This window comes from Dendroctonus ponderosae, unplaced genomic scaffold (assembly GCF_020466585.1).
Source record: "Dendroctonus ponderosae isolate FM_Combo_2020 unplaced genomic scaffold, Dpon_F_20191213v2 Dpon_F_20191213_8, whole genome shotgun sequence".
In the NCBI taxonomy this organism is placed as follows: domain Eukaryota; kingdom Metazoa; phylum Arthropoda; class Insecta; order Coleoptera; family Curculionidae; genus Dendroctonus; species Dendroctonus ponderosae.
Window position 1 is genome coordinate 12,292,865 of NW_026019016.1, and position 17,147 is coordinate 12,310,011.

Genomic DNA, 17,147 nt, shown 5'->3' on the forward strand with positions numbered 1-17,147 from the left:
TGTTGGCAGACAAAATATTAATGAGAAGGCTACTTTTATTTACCCTGGATTTAAATGGTTTTTCTAGTGAAAATTACCAATATTTTTTTTTTGTTGGGGCATGTTTAATTTCGGAAAATGTGAATTTTAACAGCAAATAGACTTAACTTTTTTTTTTAACTTAACTAACAAATAGACTTAACTAATTTTAAGCGAAAGTTTCCTTATAAACAAGCCAGAATTTCCGAAAAAACATCCTAAAGGAGTTGAAGCACATGCAATTTTGACGCATTATTCAATTGTTTAGTGGCAAATGGAAAGGAATATGCGCAAAGCGCTCCGTTAATATCGCTTAAAATTGACACAGTTTTTAAGTTTTAGAAGCGAATTGGTGGTTTTGTGGAAAACAAAGTTTCCCTCGCCAACTTGGCAAAAATTCCACCAAATGGTAGAGTCGCGTAAGCTAAAAACGGGGATTTCAAACTGGAAACTTCTGACATTTGCTGTCATTCTTGCGCGGCCTTCTAGTAGTAGTAGCCCCTACATATACCCGGCGTCTCAAATTAATTTGCAACTCAACGAAAAAAATTATGATAAAAGCATCAAAATATTTAAACTAAAAACCCTGCTTGAAACCAGAAAAAATTCAACATTTTTCCTGATTCTATCAGCTAAAATTAGTGATTACAACTGCACATATAATAATTCGTATTCGGAAGCGAGCCACAAACGCAATAAATCCGGAATAGGAAAATCAATGAAAACGAGTTTGTGCACTTCCAGAGGAAAACGACGCACCGTTTCCCGATAGGGAAAACATCTGTTTTCCGCTATGCGAGAGCAACAGCAAAGCCAACAGTGACTAGAAAAGTCCAAATTTTGGCAAAATCGTCCTTTAGAAAGGAGATAGTGGCCTTTCCAGTGTAAATGCGCTGAATTGTACGTGAGATATTCATATAAAACAGAAACGTGCATTTAAATGTATAGTGGATGTGAGTGTCTAACATATTGTTTGCAAACACTCCAGCAATGAAGATAGATGAACAGTGAACAAGTGAAAATTTCAGATGGTGGTTAAAACTGCAACATATTCCGGAATGAACCTCAAAGGGGAGATCAGAGAAAGCATATCGCTAGATGAGGACGATCTGAGCGACGTGGAAGATGAAGTGTTCATTAGAGATGGGAAAAATGGCTTTAAGGTCGGCTGCAACAGCTTCCAAGCCATTCAAATCGGCAAAGTTCAACCGGTTGATTTGATTTTTCTAGTTGGCTGAAGAGCTAAACGTTAAAAGGCCGCTGATGGCGCCACGAAGACGGTCTGGAAAGCACGAATCGGGATCGCGGTTGAAGCCCAGGCCTTCTTGCCGTGCCTGGTGTAAACCTTGTTGCTACGTCTTCCTGTCCTTAAGCGTTTTAATCGGTAATCACATCAAAGGTTTTCCAGAATTATTAGTATCTAATCTCCATTATCCAGGTCTGATTATCTTGGTGGTGGTGCTAGTTTCCATTTATCCATTGCCGCTGGATCGGCTCAAGGACTGGATCGTATCCAAAGCCAACAAGCCGAGAAACCGGGATGATCGGCTGCCCTGTTCCAGTTTGAAAATCACCGAAATTTGGGCGATAAATTTGCCGAATCTCACCACCGACTCACCAGTTCGGGCTATCGATGTAGATAATGATGGCGTTGAAGATGTCGTTTTCGGATTTGGAACTGGTGAGAATCCTTTGGAAAGGCTTTCATTTATCCGGCAAAATTCCACTTTTTAGGTGAAAATGACCATGTGATGCCCGACGATGTTTTTTGCCCGATTTTCATGGGAATGCCTCCACCGTGCAATGGAGGCATAATCGCTCTGAATGGAAGAAATGGAGACACCATATGGAAGCGGTGGCTGAACGATACGATTTTTGGCGTCCACTGTACAGCCGATGTGAATCTGGATGGGACAAACGATTGCTTAATTGTGGGAGTAGATGGGGTAAGTGAGTTTTTCAAGCTGGAAATTTAGTTTTCTAAGCTGGATTAAAATTTCAGACCATTGCGGTGATAGACTCGAGGACCGGCGAAGATGTTTGGATGTTGAATATGGGCAAAATGAACGTGTTTGTGGCCAATTTCATCGACGACCGCAACGGAGACAATATTTCCGATGTGATCACGTCGCACTCCTACTTAGAAGGTGCTGGGTGATTCCGCATAATTTATTGAATCGAGCCAAAATCTTCCAGATAAAACCAGCGGGCACATTATCTTGCTATCAGGCAAGTCCGGGCGGGAAATTAAGCGCGTGCAAACCCCCAATCGAAGCAAGACGTTCTTCATGCCTCAACTGTTGAAGCAAAATGAAAGCTCGTTGATGGTGCTGTTCGGGACTGGCACCCCCAACTCTCCAGGAAACTTGAGCGTGGTTCCTATCAACGATTTGGAGAGTTTGGTAAACTTTCAGCGTCACATTTGCGCCCCAACTTTAGTAAAATCACCGTAGGAAAACAAGTCAACCACCCTGTACGAAGACAAGTTTAAGGGTATTCTTACCCAGCCAGCGCTCGCCGATATAACAGGGGATGGTGTTCCCGATATCGTCGCCTCAATGTACAATTCTACCGTAGTGGCAATCGATGGCAAATCGTGGAACACCATCTGGAGCTACACGTTTACGAATGGAGTAACCGATATGAGCCCAACGCCCGCATTTTTCAACTTGGACGAAGTGCCGGACTTTTTGGTTGTCTACCAGAAGTACGACAGCATCTTCCATTACAATTACACAGAGGTGAGCCTCAGATTAACACAATTTTCCCCAAGGACGGATAAAGACAATGCGCGAGGTTGGAGCGGGTTTCTTTCTATCCCTTGCTGCAACAATTTATACCTATCTGAAATCCCGTGATGCCAGAAAGTTTTCTTGTCAGAATCGCGTAGATTTGCCTCAATTTTCAGGTGATTCAGTTGTCTCAAAATGCCTCTACTGATGAGATTGCGAATCTCCAGAAAAATCGAAAAAATGTGATTTCCGAAAAACCGAAATAACGGTTTTTTTTCTCATTTAGGCATCGACTCAAGACAGTTCAATAGACCGATTCACGCTTTATTGGTACAAAAATTGGAAAATTGGTTGCGACTTTTCACAACTTCGTCACTCACAAACCAAAGAATTCGAAGAAAAATCGTCCGAACTCTCCAACGGAGCGATTGAGGCTCTATTGGTGGAAACAATAGGAATTTCGGTGCGATTTATTCAGATTTTTACAAATTTTCCATTTCGACATCGACGCTCAAGACAGTTTATCTTCAAAAATTCATAACTGTGGAACGGCAAAGTTGAAAAAAATCACTCTGAACTATTCAATAGTGCGATTAAGGCTTAATTGGTAAAAAAACTAGAAAACTAGTTGCGACTTTGCTAGAATTTTTACGAATTTTGCATTTAGACATCGACGATTAAGACAGTTTTTCTTCACAAATTCGCAACTTAAAAACCCAACAATCTGGAAAGAAATCATCCGAACACTTCAACCGAGCGATTGAGGCTCTATTGGTGCAAAAATGGGTAATTAGGTGCTATTTTGTCAGAATTTTTACAAATTTTCCAGTTAGACATCGACGCTCAAGACAGTTTATCTTCAAAAATTCATAACTGTGGAACGGCAAAAGCTGAAGAAAAGCACTCTGAACTATTCAATAGTGCGATTAGGGCTCAATTGGCAAAAAAAATAGAAAACTGATTGCGACTTTGCTAGAATTTTTACGAATTTCCATTTAGACATCGACGATCAAGACAGTTTTTCTTCACAAATTTGCAAACTTAAAAACCCAACAATCTGATGAAAAATCATCCAAACACTTCAATGGAGCAATTGAGGCTCTATTGGTGCAAAAATAGGAAATTAGGTGCGATTTTGTCAGAATTTTTACAAATTTTCCGTTTAGACATCGGCGCTCAAGACAGTTTAGCTTCAAAAAATCATAACTGTGGAACGGCAAAAGTTGAAAAAAATTACTCTGAACTATTCAATAGTGCGATTAAGGCTCAATTGGTAAAAAAATTATAAAACTGGTTGCGACTTTGCTAGAATTTTTACAAATTTTCCATTTAGACATCGACGATCAAGACAGTTTTTCTTCACAAATTCGCAACTTAAAAACCCAACAATCTGAAAAAAAATCACCCGAACACTTCAACCGAGCGATTGAGGCTCAATTGGTGCAAAAATAGGAAATTAGGTGCGATTTTTTCAGAATTTTTACAAATTTTCCGTTTAGACATCGACGCTCAAGACAGTTTATCTTCAAAAATTCATAACTGTGGAACGGCAAAAGTTGAAAAAAATTACTCTGAACTATTCAATATTGCGATTAAGGCTCAATTGGTAAAAAAACTAGAAAACTAGTTGCGACTTTGCTAGAATTTTTACGAATTTTCCATTTAGACATCGACGATCAAGACAGTTTTTCTTCATAAATTCGCAACTTAAAAACCCAACAATCTGATAAAAAATCATCCGAACACTTCAACGGAGCGATTGAGGCTCTATTGGTGCAAAAATAGGAAATTAGGTGCGATTTTGTCAGAATTATTACAAATTTTCCGTTTAGACATCGACGCTCAATACAGTTTATCTTCAAAAATTCATAACGGTGGAACGGCAAAAGCTGAAGAAAAGYACTCTGAACTATTCAATAGTGCGATTAGGGCTCAATTGGCAAAAAAATAGAAAACTGATTGCGACTTTGCTAGAAATTTTACGAATTTTCCATTTAGACAGCGACGATCAAGACAGTTTTTCTTCACAAATTGGCAACTTAAAAACCCAACAATCTGACAAAAAATCATCCGAACACTTCAACGGAGCGATTGAGGCTCTATTGGTGCAAAAATAGGAAATTAGATGCGATTTTGTCAGAATTTTTACAAATTTTCCGTTTAGACATCGACGCTCAAGATAGTTTATCTTCAAAAATTCATAACTGTGGAACGGCAGAAGCTAAATAAAAGCACTCAGAATTATTCAATAGTGCGATTAAGGCTCTATTGGTAAAAAAATTAGAAAACTGGTTGCGACTTTGCTAGAATTTTTACGAATTTTTCATTAGACATCGACGATCAAGACAGTTTATCTTCAAAAATTTATAACTGTGGAACGGCTGAAGCTAAATAAAAGCATTCAGAATTATTCAACAGTGCGATTAAGGCACAATTGGTAAAAAAATTAGAAAAGTGATTGACTTCGCTAGAATTTTTACGAATTTTTTATTTAGACATCGGCGCTCAAGACAGTTTTCACAAATTCGTAACCGTTCTAAACCCAAAATCAAAAAAAAATCGTGAGAAAATCGGCGCATTTAGGAGTTCGATTTGTCTAAAAAAGATGGTATTCACTTTTCTTCTCTAGATATTAAACCAGCTCGTAAAATGTTGCCTTTTGAAGCCCAAAATCGGGGGGCAAGTATGCGGCACAAGGAAAAAATTGGGGTTTAGATGGTTAAAAGTTGGCATTTATCGACATTTATTCGGATGATAACACGAAGGATTAAAAATGCAGTTCAAAAACTAGTAACAACTCGCAGCGAAAACATAAGTAGGTTTTCCCACTATAACCCCATGCATTACAGTTCAAAAGTCTTCAGCCTTTTGATACTCTAAAGCTGTAAAAAGAGCTGCAATCTTTCCAAAATCAGTGCCTTGATCTCGCCCAAATTCACATTGAATTCTTGTCCAGACCTCGGTAATCGACGGACGTACCGGACAACCGATTTACTCGCCCATCAGTGGGGCTGTGATAACCCAAATGAACGGCCTAACCCTCAGTATGGAGGGCGAAGGGCATGACATTTTCCTGTTCTGGACCAGCGAATGCTTCAACACCGATATCCAAATAAATCTGAACACGTACCAAAAAACTCCAGGTAAACGGGCTGCTTTGCCCACGCCCGGATTATTGAACCTTCAACCTTTTAGAGTACTTAACAGTGTTCGATGAGTGCAGGAAAAAGTTCAACTCCTCAATTATCCTCAAACTAAACGGGCTGAATGAATACCATCAACCGCCCGGAGTAACGGTGTACGATTCAGGTAAGCAAACGCATTCAAACGCCTAAACTTGCGACTATTGCCAATTTAGCATTCAAAGTGGGAACGGAATACCTGAACTCCAAGTCGCCTCTAAAGGCTCTAAGAGAATACCAAGCCAGCCATCCCAGATATGAGCCGAGTGAGCCGGAAAAAGCGCCCCCGGAGCAGCAGAAGAGCGATTGGGGCGAGCACGGGAAAATCGCCATCAGAAAATACGGCAAATCCAACTTCAGACACAAAGACCGACCCAGTGGAATAGTAAAGGACTTCAATGTGGCCCCCAACGCCGATCAACCACTACCTGAAGTAAGTGCGGGGGTTTTATTTAGCAAGTAGTTTTATGGGAAAAGTTCTCCTTTAGGAGCCCAGACCGGATGACTACATGTGGATGCCCAATCAGGACGACTTGGAATTCTCCAATTACAACCTAGGAGACGACAATATCCCCTACAACCAAAAGCAGATGCTTTTCGATGAAATCGGCTCCAAATTGCCAGCGAACAATCGGGATCCGCGCAGCAAGGAGAAAAACCCCCAGCTGGAAACCCCCGAAGCAAAATCCGCGCAGTCAAAAAAGAAAAACCTATCCGAAAAAATCTTCGGCTACCGCAACGTGCGATTGGCCAGAGACAGGCTGTTGCACGACGAAGACTCTTTGCCTACGGACATTCTAAAGGACACCTACTTTAAAAACGAAGAAACCCGCCTGAAGAAAATGAAATTCGAACAACGCGACGTCAATTCGCATCTGGTCGGGAAAATGGGGGATCTGGAAATCAAAACAACCATAGACGAACAGAAGAACGACGCCCTGCAGCTGCAGAACCACTCGACCACCTTGTGGGACATCGAGAGCGAGAACGAGATGGGGGAGCGCGAAGACAAGGAGAGATTTCTGAGACGAAAAAGAGGGGTGGATGTCTGGGATGTGGCCTGGAGAAGTGCGCCCCGAGTTACATCAGTTGGTAAGCCTCAACCTCAAGGGTTCCAACAAACCGGGAAAACGCCTCAAACTTTCAGGTGCCGTGCTAAGTGCCAACGCCTCCAAAAGCCCGTCGAGCTCCATCGACGTGGTTTTCATCAAATACTGGCAGCCCTTAGAAGCGCCGCTAGAAGATCTTCTATCTAGAGACCTCCAGGACTGTGTCAGCGACAAAGCTGCCCACACCTCCACAGGTAAATTGCCAACCGGCGAAAAGTTTCTCACTGATTGGGGGCGTTTCAAACAGAAAGCAAGGAGCAAGAATGCAAATCGCAACAGGACAACATGCGGCGCACTTTCGGCTACTTCAACCAACTGGGACAAGTCAAATTGGGCCAATTGACTGTGTATAGAGTACGGGTCCAGTGCGAATGCGACAATAGCTTGAAGAAGGGCGCAAATAAAAAGTGCGTCGGATTTTTGCCCAAGCATCTACAAGCTTGGCCCGAGTATCTTGGGCGGAAGGGCGATGGCGTTTTTGGAAGTTAGACTGAAGCTATTTAAACCCGATTGATTTTGTCCTTATGACTTGAACCACTACCTGTACATATCTCCTAATATTTTAACCTGAAGCTCCCGGTCTGGAAGATATATTTTTTCAATTACTGTAAAGCATACCAACGTAAAGGTTCCCTAAACGTGTACATACTGTAAATTGAGGCAAAATTGCGCATACACTAATCACCGGGATTGTTAGCTGTGGAGTGAGTGGACATCAATAGATAGGTAGCATTTGATATGAATTGTCCCTAGAAATAGGCTTTTAGTGTTACCGGAATTGGAACGGATTCAATTATTCTTTAACTCTAACTAGTATTACCGAAGTCTTCTTTCCACTACCACTTAGGCCAGTATGTTAAAGTGCAGTAGGCATAATATACGATATAGACTATTTGAACTATCGCCTTCTCTTGCCTCTACCAACTAAAATGCCCAGGACAGACAGATATCGACATAATATCCATGTCGCTGCTGACAACGAATTGTCCAGAAGTCATCCACTGATCTGAGCAAAATGATTTCGAAACGCTGTGTGCCTTACAGGCCCCACGATTATATGTATGGTAGGTTGGGTCCTAAGCCGAACCTAATCAACTGGGTTAGAAACATCTGCACTTTCAGACCCAATTTTCACTGTCTCCGGGCCGGTGGACCACTACAAAGCGGCGATTATCGCCAAAATGTCTTCGATAAAATTCGTAAGTACCTCACTGCAACTTAATGGATTACCCACGATGAGTCGGCAGTTTTCCCTTCCCAATCACTTTAGCAGGGAGGTGCATTTTAGCCACCCCTTATGCCCCAATTGCCAAGGCTTTTAAACAGCAACTAATGGTTTTTTCCAGCAATTATGCCCAATTTTCCCCAACATGTTCTCGGACTTACCAAACCACCCCCGAATCCAACTGGTTCAGCGGCGACAGAGGCCGATTCTCCCATACGAAGAGAGGCTGCAAGGTTCGAACAGAACCGATCCAGCCATGTCCAAATCCATAGACGTAGCCGGAGCTGATAGAGCCAAGTTCTTCTGCCCGATCATCAACCTGCCTCCTAAGGACTTTGTGGGTGTTTGCGACCACCTGCCCAGATTCACCATCGAGAGAGCCCAAAAGGTCTATGAAGAAGGCGACAAACTAACTGGTTCTGGTGAGTGAACGCTTTGGAGCTCCAAACTACCGCTTCCCTAATTTTAGAAGCTGGCAAGAAGAGCGTCCACGTGCAGACAGTCTATCGAGACTCAACTGCTCAGACGATTCCTTGGGAGCCGCCCTACAAAATAATCGGGGAAGGAGAGCCCGAGATTTTGAAGCTGGAGTTCCTCAAATGGGGTGAGGAAACTTTGCCAGTTGAAACCGTCCCTGAGCACCTCTTGGGCTTTCAGCCAGCGGCCTTCCGGCAGGGGTGCACGAAGTGCGCCTCATCGAGAGGGCCCGAATGAAGCGCGCCTGGGAAAACGCAGTGAAACCCGATATAAACGACGAGAATTCCCTGCAAAAATTCCGCGACTACGTCGAGGCTTTGGAGCAGGACGAGTGGGCCTTTAGGGAGCAGGTATTTTCCCTCGTCCCAGGCAATTTCCCCCGACTGACCGCTTTCCCAGGAAATTCAAGAAATCCAGGAGCTGCGCCTCCAGCTGCTGGAGAAAATGCTGCAGGAAATTCACGAGCGCTCGCACGATAGGGCGCAGGACAAACTCGAACGCTTCATCAAAGCCAAAGAGCAGGAAAAGCTCGCCAAACTTGACAAAATCCGGAAGCAAACCGCTCGAGGTGAGCACAGACGCAACAACCAACCCAACCCAATCAACCAAAACGCATTGCAGAGCTCAGAAAGTTGGAGCTGGAAGAGAAAGGGGTCAAGCGCAAATACCATCAACCGGACATAATAGAAGAGCACATTTCCAAAGCCTCTGAACTATACGGGCCGCTGATGAGGAACGGGGAGCACCCAAAGCGATGGCACCAAATTATCGACGAAAAAATGAAGCGATACCAGGCGCAGTTTATCGGTAAGTTTCGCCACTTTCCCCAAGATAATCAGCGTGCAGCTTCCACTAGGAGTGGAGCAGTTTAGCACGCTGCCGCGATGGCTGAACCAAGCCACCAACCTCAAAGGAATGGAGCGGAAGGATCCAAACCAAGGGCCTCAACTGTGCATCCGCGAAACCAAGTGGACAGCGCCAGTTCTGAAGAGTTTGCACGAAGAGCTACAAAGTGAGGACTCTGTTCAATCCCATTTTGCACACTAAATGTTCCCCGTTAGATCTTCGAAAGGCTTCAGAGAAGAAAGCCTGCTCCTTGAGAATACGCAACCAAAAGGTGGCCCAGGACGTCTTCACTCCGGAGGTCGAGGGAATTCCTCCAGACAAAGAGCTCCAATACCAGGCTATTGTGTATTTGCAAAGCATCATCGAGGGCAGAGCCACCCAAATGATGGTAATCCAATTCTGAGCAAATCAATGAAAATACCAATTGTTTTGATTTATTTTCCTGACTGCGTGTAATTGTTATTTTATTATTTTCTTTCCTGGGCTCCAGTCACAGTGTGAAACAAAAATTTTTTTGTATATCGTTTATTTCGTTGCACCGAAAAAAACGATATACAAAAAAATTTTTGTTTCACACTGTGACTGGAGCCCAGGAAAGAAAATAATAAAATAACAATTACACGCAGTGAGGAAAATAAATCAAAACAATTAGTAAAAAAAACGAACAATACTAATGGTATTGGCAGATCTACGAAGGACGAGAAAACTGCAAAGAACTGATCCAGGAACTGAAGTACTCAGTGGGCCTGTTGAAGAAGCAAAAGGAGCTGAGGTCCAAAGAGAAACTGAAGGTTCGGATGCAGCAAAGAGAGGAGACCATCCAAAGCGTCATGGTGAATTAGACTAATTCAAATAGAAGCTAACGTACAGCTTAACTGCATTTAGGTGTCTCGATTGCAAGGCACTTTAGGTAAACTGCAGGGACAGGTGGTGGGTTCCATACTGGATTTCCTCAACAAAGAGCTGCGAAGACTCTTAGAGGAGCGAAAAGCGCACGCCATGTGCTGGGTGAATGAACGAGAGCGAAATATTCGCGAAGCTGCCGAAGCGGGGAGACGGCAAAAGGAAATCAGGCGGAGGAAAGAGCACGATGAAATATTCAAGTAAAACAACCCGCGTACTCTTAGAGACTTGCTCAATCTCAAGTAAACTTCCAGGCAAATAGTAAAGGTGACTCAAGAATCGGTGGACGTTTATCTGCAAGACATCATAACTGAAGGAATGGATTTTGCCGGCAAAGACGAAGCCCTCAGATATGTTCTGGCCTTGGCCAATAAGGTGGAAAAAGAGGTGAATCAGATCGACAAATCATACGCAATGGAAGGAGTCGATACTGAGGTAGAAAGACGCCCTTTAGCAGATAAACAGGAAAGTTTAATTTCCTGGGGTTTCAGGACGAACTCATAGCCGATCTGGTGCATCACTTCGTTCTCCCAGAGGTGGAGAAGCAAACGGTTCGCGAATCCATAGTAAAGCAGCAGCAGCACAAGTTGAAAACTGTACACGAAACGATTTATCAGCGGCTGGAAAAAATGCCCAAAGTCGGTGAGTTTAAGCCCCACCTTAAAGGGCCGCGTGGAGTCTCATAGTTTGACTGCACTAGATCAAAAAACCAGCTTCAATGAAAACTCGCTCTACTCATCATCCCCTACTATAGAGCACTACCAGTACAAAATAGAGGAAATGTTGGAAAGTGCTGCGAATGACCTGAAACCGCATGCGTCCGGTTCAGTTATTCCTCTGGCTGGCACCATCCAAGGTATGATGGGACTTAAGTCCCGAAGAAGCAGTGAATTTTGCACTAAACATGATGATGTTAAATCCGTTTGCACTCATTGGTAGGTCATCAGTCTCATTTAGCGAGCGAAGATAGTTCCCATCCAGAGATTCTTGAGCTGTACTTGAACATGTTGGCGTCCCATGAGGAACTACAGAGGGAGAACGACGACCAACAGCCCTTCGACATACAGGAGCGAATTCCTGAGGTGAATCGATCTCGGAGGTATCAGTCGTTCGGTAAAGAATTGGATACAATTATTGAAATTGACAATGAAGAAAGCGCTTCCGCTACTACGGATGCGACTATTAAAGACACTTCTAGCTTTACGGATGAATAAATGGCTTCCAATTGGGTTTGAGAGACTTGGGTAACTTTCCAGAGCATCAGGCCGTCACATGCGCAATTAGCAATATGCTTACCTTATAGAAAATCGCTGCCCCAACAACTTTTCTCGTGGTGTTTTAGGGAAAATGCAACTTTCGGCCAGTTTTCATTGAAATTCACTACTTTCCATCAGTTGACTAAGAACGCCATGAACCCCCCGATTACTTTGGCTGGATGATTCCAAATTAAATCAACTTCGAGCGCACCTCTTTAGTCTTGTTCATTCACTCACACTTTTAACATTACACCACATTTAAACACTAATTTTTCATAAAATTAATCTACTTGAACACTTGAACACTCACACGGGATGACAACCCCCCAACCGTCAAAAAATAGATTGGCCCTCTCGCTCCTTGCGTGCGTATTTGACAGAGACGGCAACACGATTTCAAACATTTAAACTGATCTGTCATCGGCGGTCGAGGTGACAGTGTACGAAAAACTGTTGAAAAGTGCCCCAATTGATGTCCATTAAACGTAGGCAGGTTTTTCTGAGCAAATGTCTGGATGCAAGTCCCATCCATGTTAAAAACCGGATACTTTCACTCGCTTTTAGGCTTTCACCAGCATTAACGTTGATTTTACGTGTAAAAAACACTTCAAATGATCGCTATTTTGTGGTATTAACACTCAACGCAAAATACGCAAACTTTTCTTGCGTTGAAGTCGTAGAGGGTTTCAGGAGGACCCGATGTAAATAAATAGCAAGTTTGTACTTGTTTTGAAAATTATCCTTTTTTAATACTTACATCATATTCCCCAGTCTCTTATAGTCAATTTTTTCAAGCTGCACTAAAGGTTTCAACTGTTCGGCAAATACCCGCATATCCTCGGCAATAGCATCCTGGCCTAAAGGCGCCTGCACTGATAGTTCCACCAAATAACTCTGCGATATCGCCTCGACGCCCTCCGGCTTACTCGCCATTCCGTTCATTTTGAAAATCTTGGACACAGTCACTTTCATCCGACCCTTCCTGAACATGTAGCCCCTAGCGATGTACTCAAAGTCCAATCGGCAGCCTGGAGAAAGCCAGTTGGTGAGTCACAAATGCTTACCCAAAATGCCCGCTCTTACCCAGTTCAGTAAGAAACTCAATAATGGTAGAGCTGCAGGCCATATCGATGCAAGAACGAACCACTGTCGGCCGGTTTTTGTCTCCCATCTCTTGCTGGCCGACGTATCGCAACTGGAATGGGGCATCTGTTACATCCAGGGCTCGTCTAACCCGCAAAGGCAACACCATTGGGGAATTGGCGGTGTTTGACCGCAAAGAGTAGCACAGTTCGTGATCGTTGAATGTTTCAGGCCCACTGTCCACGTTGTCGCACAGGCCCCTTAACCGATGAAGAAGCACTTCGACATACTGATCCAAAACAGACCCTTGCAGAAGGTACTCTTGGTTGGGGATTATGTTCGATTTCATTGCAGAAGTTAACAGCTCGATTGCGGTCCCCAAAGTCGCCATCGCAAGTACTGTGTTACACTCACGCTATTTCTAATTAATAATAATAACAATTTTTTGAATAACTGTTGAAAGAACAAACACAAACAGTGACAACTGAGGTTATGTGAGTCTCGCACTTAATGAGCAAACCGGCTTCAAATGGCATCCCTGCACTGCAGTCTAGAAAGGCACTAAGTTTTATAAAATTTAAAATTAGCTGATGGCCACAGGCCCCACTGAGCCAGGTGCTGACTGATAATTGTTATGCACTTAATAATTATAATTTCGCAAACACCCAGGCTAATTATCCTAGTTTAAAATTATTTGTAAATAGTTGAATCAAGATCCTCCTCCCAGTCGAGCAACACTGCATACGATGTGACGGGTTAGATGACAACGTCAAATTGTTTTGCTAGTCACCCTGAAATGCAAGTTGGGTACATTTTTAAACACAATCTTCATCAATTGAATTGAGGCCACTTTCTGTGTTTTCCTTACAAAAATAAAGCGGAATGGCGACTTTAGCCGACCGGGCAAAGGTCCTTCAGGACTACCGAAAGAAACTGCTGGAGCACAAGGAAGTGGAATCCCGCCTCAAAGAAAGTATGTAAACCGCCAACATTCCCAGTAACTTTTTACAGAGCAAAGTTTTTAGTGCGGGAACAATTAAAGGACCTTACCAAGCAATACGACAAGTCTGAGAACGACTTGAAGGCCTTGCAGAGCATGGGCCAGATCGTCGGCGAGGTCCTAAAGCAGCTAACGGAAGAAAAGTGTACGTGTTGCCCAAACACCCACATTCACTCAGTTTTTGATATTTTTCTGATTGTTTAGTCATTGTTAAAGCCACTAATGGGCCCCGATACGTGGTGGGCTGCCGCAGACAACTGGACAAAGCGAAACTGAAGGCTGGCACTCGAGTCGCTTTGGACATGACCACTTTAACCATCATGCGATATCTGCCCAGGGAAGTGGACCCGTTGGTTTACAACATGAGTCATGAAGACCCAGGGGATGTGACTTACTCGGCCATTGGAGGGCTGTCTGAACAAATCCGGGAGCTGAGGGAAGTCATTGAATTGCCCCTGCTCAATCCTGAGCTGTTCATGCGGGTTGGGATCACCCCACCCAAGGGATGTCTTCTGTATGGGCCCCCCGGCACTGGCAAAACCCTACTGGCTAGGGCGGTGGCTTCGCAGCTCGATGCCAACTTTTTAAAAGTGGTCTCCAGTGCGATTGTTGATAAGTATATTGGAGAATCAGCCAGGCTGATTCGGGAGATGTTCAACTATGCAAAGGACCATCAGCCTTGTATAATTTTTATGGATGAAATCGACGCTATAGGTAGGGGCTGGAGGTTTCAGCAAGGGTTGTGGTAGAGATTTGCGACCTTTTTAGGTGGCCGCAGGTTTTCAGAGGGCACTTCAGCCGATCGGGAGATTCAAAGAACTCTAATGGAGCTGCTGAATCAAATGGATGGCTTTGACTCCTTGGGACAAGTGAGTAGACGCCGTTTATAGTTTCCAGTCAGAGTGCAGTTTCAATATTTTTCAGGTAAAAATGATCATGGCAACTAACAGACCGGATACTCTGGATCCGGCTTTGTTGCGACCGGGACGTTTGGATCGTAAAATCGAAATTCCCCTGCCCAACGAACAGGCGCGTCTTGAAATCCTCAAAATCCACGCTGGCCCCATTGCAAAACACGGTGAAATCGACTATGAAGCCATTGTTAAGCTGTCCGATAATTTTAACGGTGCCGATTTGAGGTATAAACCCTGAGCCCCTTTGAACAGTGCACATTAAAGTGCGGGTTTTACTTGATTTTTAGGAACGTTTGCACCGAAGCGGGCCTGTTTGCAATCAGGGCCGAACGCGAGTATGTCATTCAGGAAGATTTTATGAAAGCTGTGAGGAAAGTGGCGGATAACAAGAAGCTGGAGAGCAAACTGGACTACAAGCCCATATAAGTTTTTTCGCTGTAGCGTAAGGTTTTCTATATTTTGAGAATTTGATGAGGATTTTTGGCGGAATAAAAGTAATCGCTTATTTTTACCTTTCATTGAATTTTTTAAATTTTTTATCAAAATATGCACTTTTTGCGTAAAACGTGAATTTAGAAATGTTTCTAGTTTCACCCAAAATTGGCTACCTGTGTATATTTGGCAGATAAACGTCGAAATCGATCAGTTTGGAACAGCTAATTTTTAGAAGCCACTCATCCCAAAATTAATGACAAACACACTAGAACAATGAACGAAGAAGATGAAATAATCTACGATGATTCGGGTAACGAAACCAGTGGAGACGATGTGGATTTTGCGATAGACGCCGATAATTCCTGCCGAGAATTTCCAAGCTACGACGACGAGTATCAATACGAGGTGCTTTCGACGGATGAAATCGTCCAACACATGGTCGATTGCATTAAGGATGTGAATATCGTCGTTCAAATTCCCTCGACAACCACGAGAATCCTGCTGAATTTCTTCAACTGGGACAAAGAGAAGCTGATGGAAAAGTTCTTCGATGGTAACCAGGAGGAATTGTTCAAGGAAGCGCGGGTGGTGAATCCGTTCAAAAAAGTCACGGCTGTTAAGCCGAGGCTGTTCAACAAAGTGCTGGGAACGGAAGAGTGCGAGATCTGCTTCATTGTTCATCCCCCCATTCATATGACTGGCTTGGAGTGCGGACATCGATTTTGCACCCAATGTTGGAACGAGTACTTGACTACAAAGATAATGGAAGAGGGCGTTGGCCAAACTATTGCTTGTCCTGCCCATAATTGTGCTATTTTAGTGGACGATGAAACGGTAATGGAACTGTTAAAGGACCCGCGAGTCAAGCTCAAATTCCAACATTTAATCACCAACAGTTTTGTGAAATGCAACAGACTATTAAGGTGGTGTCCCAGTCCGGACTGCAGCTACGCCATTAAGGTAGCTAAATGTATTATTCCGCACTTGAAAACGGGCCATTTTCAAGTTCAGAACACATCAAAAAATCACCACGTTTGTCCTATTCGAATCTAGGTAACTTATGTGGAAACAAAGCCAGTAACATGTGAATGCGGGCATCGATTTTGCTTCAATTGCGGCGAAAATTGGCACGATCCCGTCAAGTGCACGTTGCTGAAGAAATGGCAAAAAAAGTGCGACGACGATTCCGAAACGTCCAACTGGTTGGCGGCCAACACGAAAGAATGCCCCAAATGTAATGCCACAATCGAAAAGGACGGCGGTTGCAACCACATGGTTTGCAAAAACCAAAATTGCAAAGCGGACTTTTGCTGGGTGTGCTTGGGCCCATGGGAACCGCATGGGAGTTCTTGGTGAGATTCGCTTTTCCATTACGAATCCACATTGCAGACAATAAACGTGTTTTCCAGGTACAATTGCAACCGATACGATGAGGACGAGGCGAAGGCAGCTCGGGACGCTCAAGAACTGTCCAGAGCTGCGCTGCAACGCTACTTGTTCTACTGCAACCGATACATGAATCACATGCAATCGCTGAAATTCGAGCACAAACTTTACGCAGCAGTGAAGGACAAAATGGAAGAAATGCAACAGCATAACATGAGCTGGATTGAGGTGCAGTTTTTGAAAAAGGCCGTGGATATTCTGTGCCAATGCCGGCAAACATTGATGTACACGTACGTTTTCGCGTATTACTTGAAGAAAACAAATCAGTCTGTGATTTTCGAGGAGAATCAAAAGGATCTGGAAAGAGCCACCGAACTTTTGAGCGAATATCTGGAGCGCGATATCACTCAGGAAAACCTGCTGGATATTAAGCAGAAAGTGCAAGACAAGTACAGATATTGCGATGGGCGCCAAATCGCCCTGCTCAAACATGTACATGAGGGGTATGAAAAGGACTGTTGGCTCTACAGTGAATAGAATCTAGTTTGTTGTTGAGTACTAAATTATTTGAAAGTCCAGGA

The 17,147-nt window shown here is 43.5% G+C and overlaps 5 protein-coding genes across 7 annotated transcripts; 4 read left to right on the forward strand and 1 right to left on the reverse strand.

Annotated features, from left to right (window-relative positions):
* The first annotated feature begins 775 nt into the window (after positions 1–775).
* Positions 776–7,939, forward strand: LOC109537293. Of its 2 annotated transcripts, none has more exons than XM_048669431.1 (14): positions 776–971; positions 1,047–1,181; positions 1,249–1,402; positions 1,457–1,699; positions 1,753–1,964; positions 2,021–2,165; positions 2,215–2,420; positions 2,472–2,759; positions 5,707–5,893; positions 5,946–6,059; positions 6,109–6,365; positions 6,421–7,024; positions 7,080–7,235; positions 7,289–7,939. In XM_048669431.1, the coding sequence occupies exons 2-14, from the start codon at positions 1,047–1,049 to the stop codon at positions 7,528–7,530; spliced, it is 2,943 nt and encodes a 980-aa protein (XP_048525388.1). In that variant the 5' UTR covers positions 776–971; the 3' UTR covers positions 7,531–7,939. The 2 variants fall into 2 exon arrangements, with proteins under 2 accessions (XP_048525388.1, XP_048525390.1); XM_048669433.1 differs by having other exon boundaries at positions 776–918.
* Positions 7,940–8,019: 80 nt separating this feature from the next.
* On the forward strand, positions 8,020–11,731 carry LOC109537304 (cilia- and flagella-associated protein 91). Of its 2 annotated transcripts, none has more exons than XM_048669435.1 (15): positions 8,020–8,105; positions 8,164–8,240; positions 8,388–8,682; positions 8,736–8,870; positions 8,924–9,093; positions 9,143–9,311; positions 9,365–9,550; positions 9,600–9,755; positions 9,805–9,977; positions 10,276–10,422; positions 10,475–10,692; positions 10,747–10,927; positions 10,984–11,134; positions 11,193–11,348; positions 11,432–11,731. In XM_048669435.1, the coding sequence occupies exons 1-15, from the start codon at positions 8,057–8,059 to the stop codon at positions 11,704–11,706; spliced, it is 2,538 nt and encodes an 845-aa protein (XP_048525392.1). In that variant the 5' UTR covers positions 8,020–8,056; the 3' UTR covers positions 11,707–11,731. The 2 variants fall into 2 exon arrangements, with proteins under 2 accessions (XP_048525392.1, XP_048525391.1); XM_048669434.1 differs by having other exon boundaries at positions 8,027–8,105; positions 8,146–8,240.
* A 741-nt stretch (positions 11,732–12,472) lies between these two features.
* On the reverse strand, positions 12,473–13,500 carry LOC109541955 (mediator of RNA polymerase II transcription subunit 18). Its single transcript, XM_019910961.2, has 2 exons — positions 12,832–13,500; positions 12,473–12,776 (listed from the first exon to the last, which is right to left on the reverse strand). Exons 1-2 carry the CDS (start codon positions 13,220–13,222, stop codon positions 12,502–12,504), a joined length of 666 nt encoding a protein of 221 aa, XP_019766520.1. The 5' UTR covers positions 13,223–13,500; the 3' UTR covers positions 12,473–12,501.
* An 83-nt stretch (positions 13,501–13,583) lies between these two features.
* LOC109541943 (26S proteasome regulatory subunit 10B) lies at positions 13,584–15,250 on the forward strand. Its single transcript, XM_019910945.2, has 6 exons — positions 13,584–13,804; positions 13,857–13,976; positions 14,036–14,545; positions 14,600–14,700; positions 14,756–14,970; positions 15,033–15,250. Exons 1-6 carry the CDS (start codon positions 13,714–13,716, stop codon positions 15,169–15,171), a joined length of 1,176 nt encoding a protein of 391 aa, XP_019766504.1. The 5' UTR covers positions 13,584–13,713; the 3' UTR covers positions 15,172–15,250.
* A 75-nt stretch (positions 15,251–15,325) lies between these two features.
* LOC109541940 (E3 ubiquitin-protein ligase arih1l-like) lies at positions 15,326–17,142 on the forward strand. The gene is made up of 3 exons (XM_019910940.2): positions 15,326–16,140; positions 16,234–16,532; positions 16,590–17,142. The coding sequence occupies exons 1-3, from the start codon at positions 15,454–15,456 to the stop codon at positions 17,101–17,103; spliced, it is 1,500 nt and encodes a 499-aa protein (XP_019766499.2). The 5' UTR covers positions 15,326–15,453; the 3' UTR covers positions 17,104–17,142.
* The last annotated feature ends 5 nt before the right edge of the window (positions 17,143–17,147 follow it).

Bases quoted from the DNA above. Each gene is read 5' to 3' on its own strand.
- LOC109541955 (XM_019910961.2), bottom strand. From the start codon at position 13,222: ATGGCGACTTTGGGGACCGCAATCGAGCTGTTAACTTCTGCAATGAAA. The intron at 12,777-12,831 runs GTAAGAGCGGGC...GGCTTTCTCCAG, and splicing joins TGAGTTTCTTACTGAACTGG to GCTGCCGATTGGACTTTGAG.
- LOC109541940 (XM_019910940.2), top strand. From the start codon at position 15,454: ATGAACGAAGAAGATGAAATAATCTACGATGATTCGGGTAACGAAACC. The intron at 16,141-16,233 runs GTAGCTAAATGT...ATTCGAATCTAG, and splicing joins ACTGCAGCTACGCCATTAAG to GTAACTTATGTGGAAACAAA. The intron at 16,533-16,589 runs GTGAGATTCGCT...CGTGTTTTCCAG, and splicing joins GAACCGCATGGGAGTTCTTG to GTACAATTGCAACCGATACG.
- LOC109537293 (XM_048669431.1), top strand. From the start codon at position 1,047: ATGGTGGTTAAAACTGCAACATATTCCGGAATGAACCTCAAAGGGGAG. The intron at 1,700-1,752 runs GTGAGAATCCTT...TCCACTTTTTAG, and splicing joins CGTTTTCGGATTTGGAACTG to GTGAAAATGACCATGTGATG. The intron at 6,060-6,108 runs GTAAGCAAACGC...TTGCCAATTTAG, and splicing joins AGTAACGGTGTACGATTCAG to CATTCAAAGTGGGAACGGAA.
- LOC109537304 (XM_048669434.1), top strand. From the start codon at position 8,057: ATGATTTCGAAACGCTGTGTGCCTTACAGGCCCCACGATTATATGTAT. The intron at 8,241-8,387 runs GTAAGTACCTCA...GGTTTTTTCCAG, and splicing joins AAATGTCTTCGATAAAATTC to CAATTATGCCCAATTTTCCC. The intron at 9,978-10,275 runs GTAATCCAATTC...TGGTATTGGCAG, and splicing joins GCAGAGCCACCCAAATGATG to ATCTACGAAGGACGAGAAAA.
- LOC109541943 (XM_019910945.2), top strand. From the start codon at position 13,714: ATGGCGACTTTAGCCGACCGGGCAAAGGTCCTTCAGGACTACCGAAAG. The intron at 13,805-13,856 runs GTATGTAAACCG...CAAAGTTTTTAG, and splicing joins GGAATCCCGCCTCAAAGAAA to TGCGGGAACAATTAAAGGAC. The intron at 13,977-14,035 runs GTACGTGTTGCC...CTGATTGTTTAG, and splicing joins GCAGCTAACGGAAGAAAAGT to TCATTGTTAAAGCCACTAAT.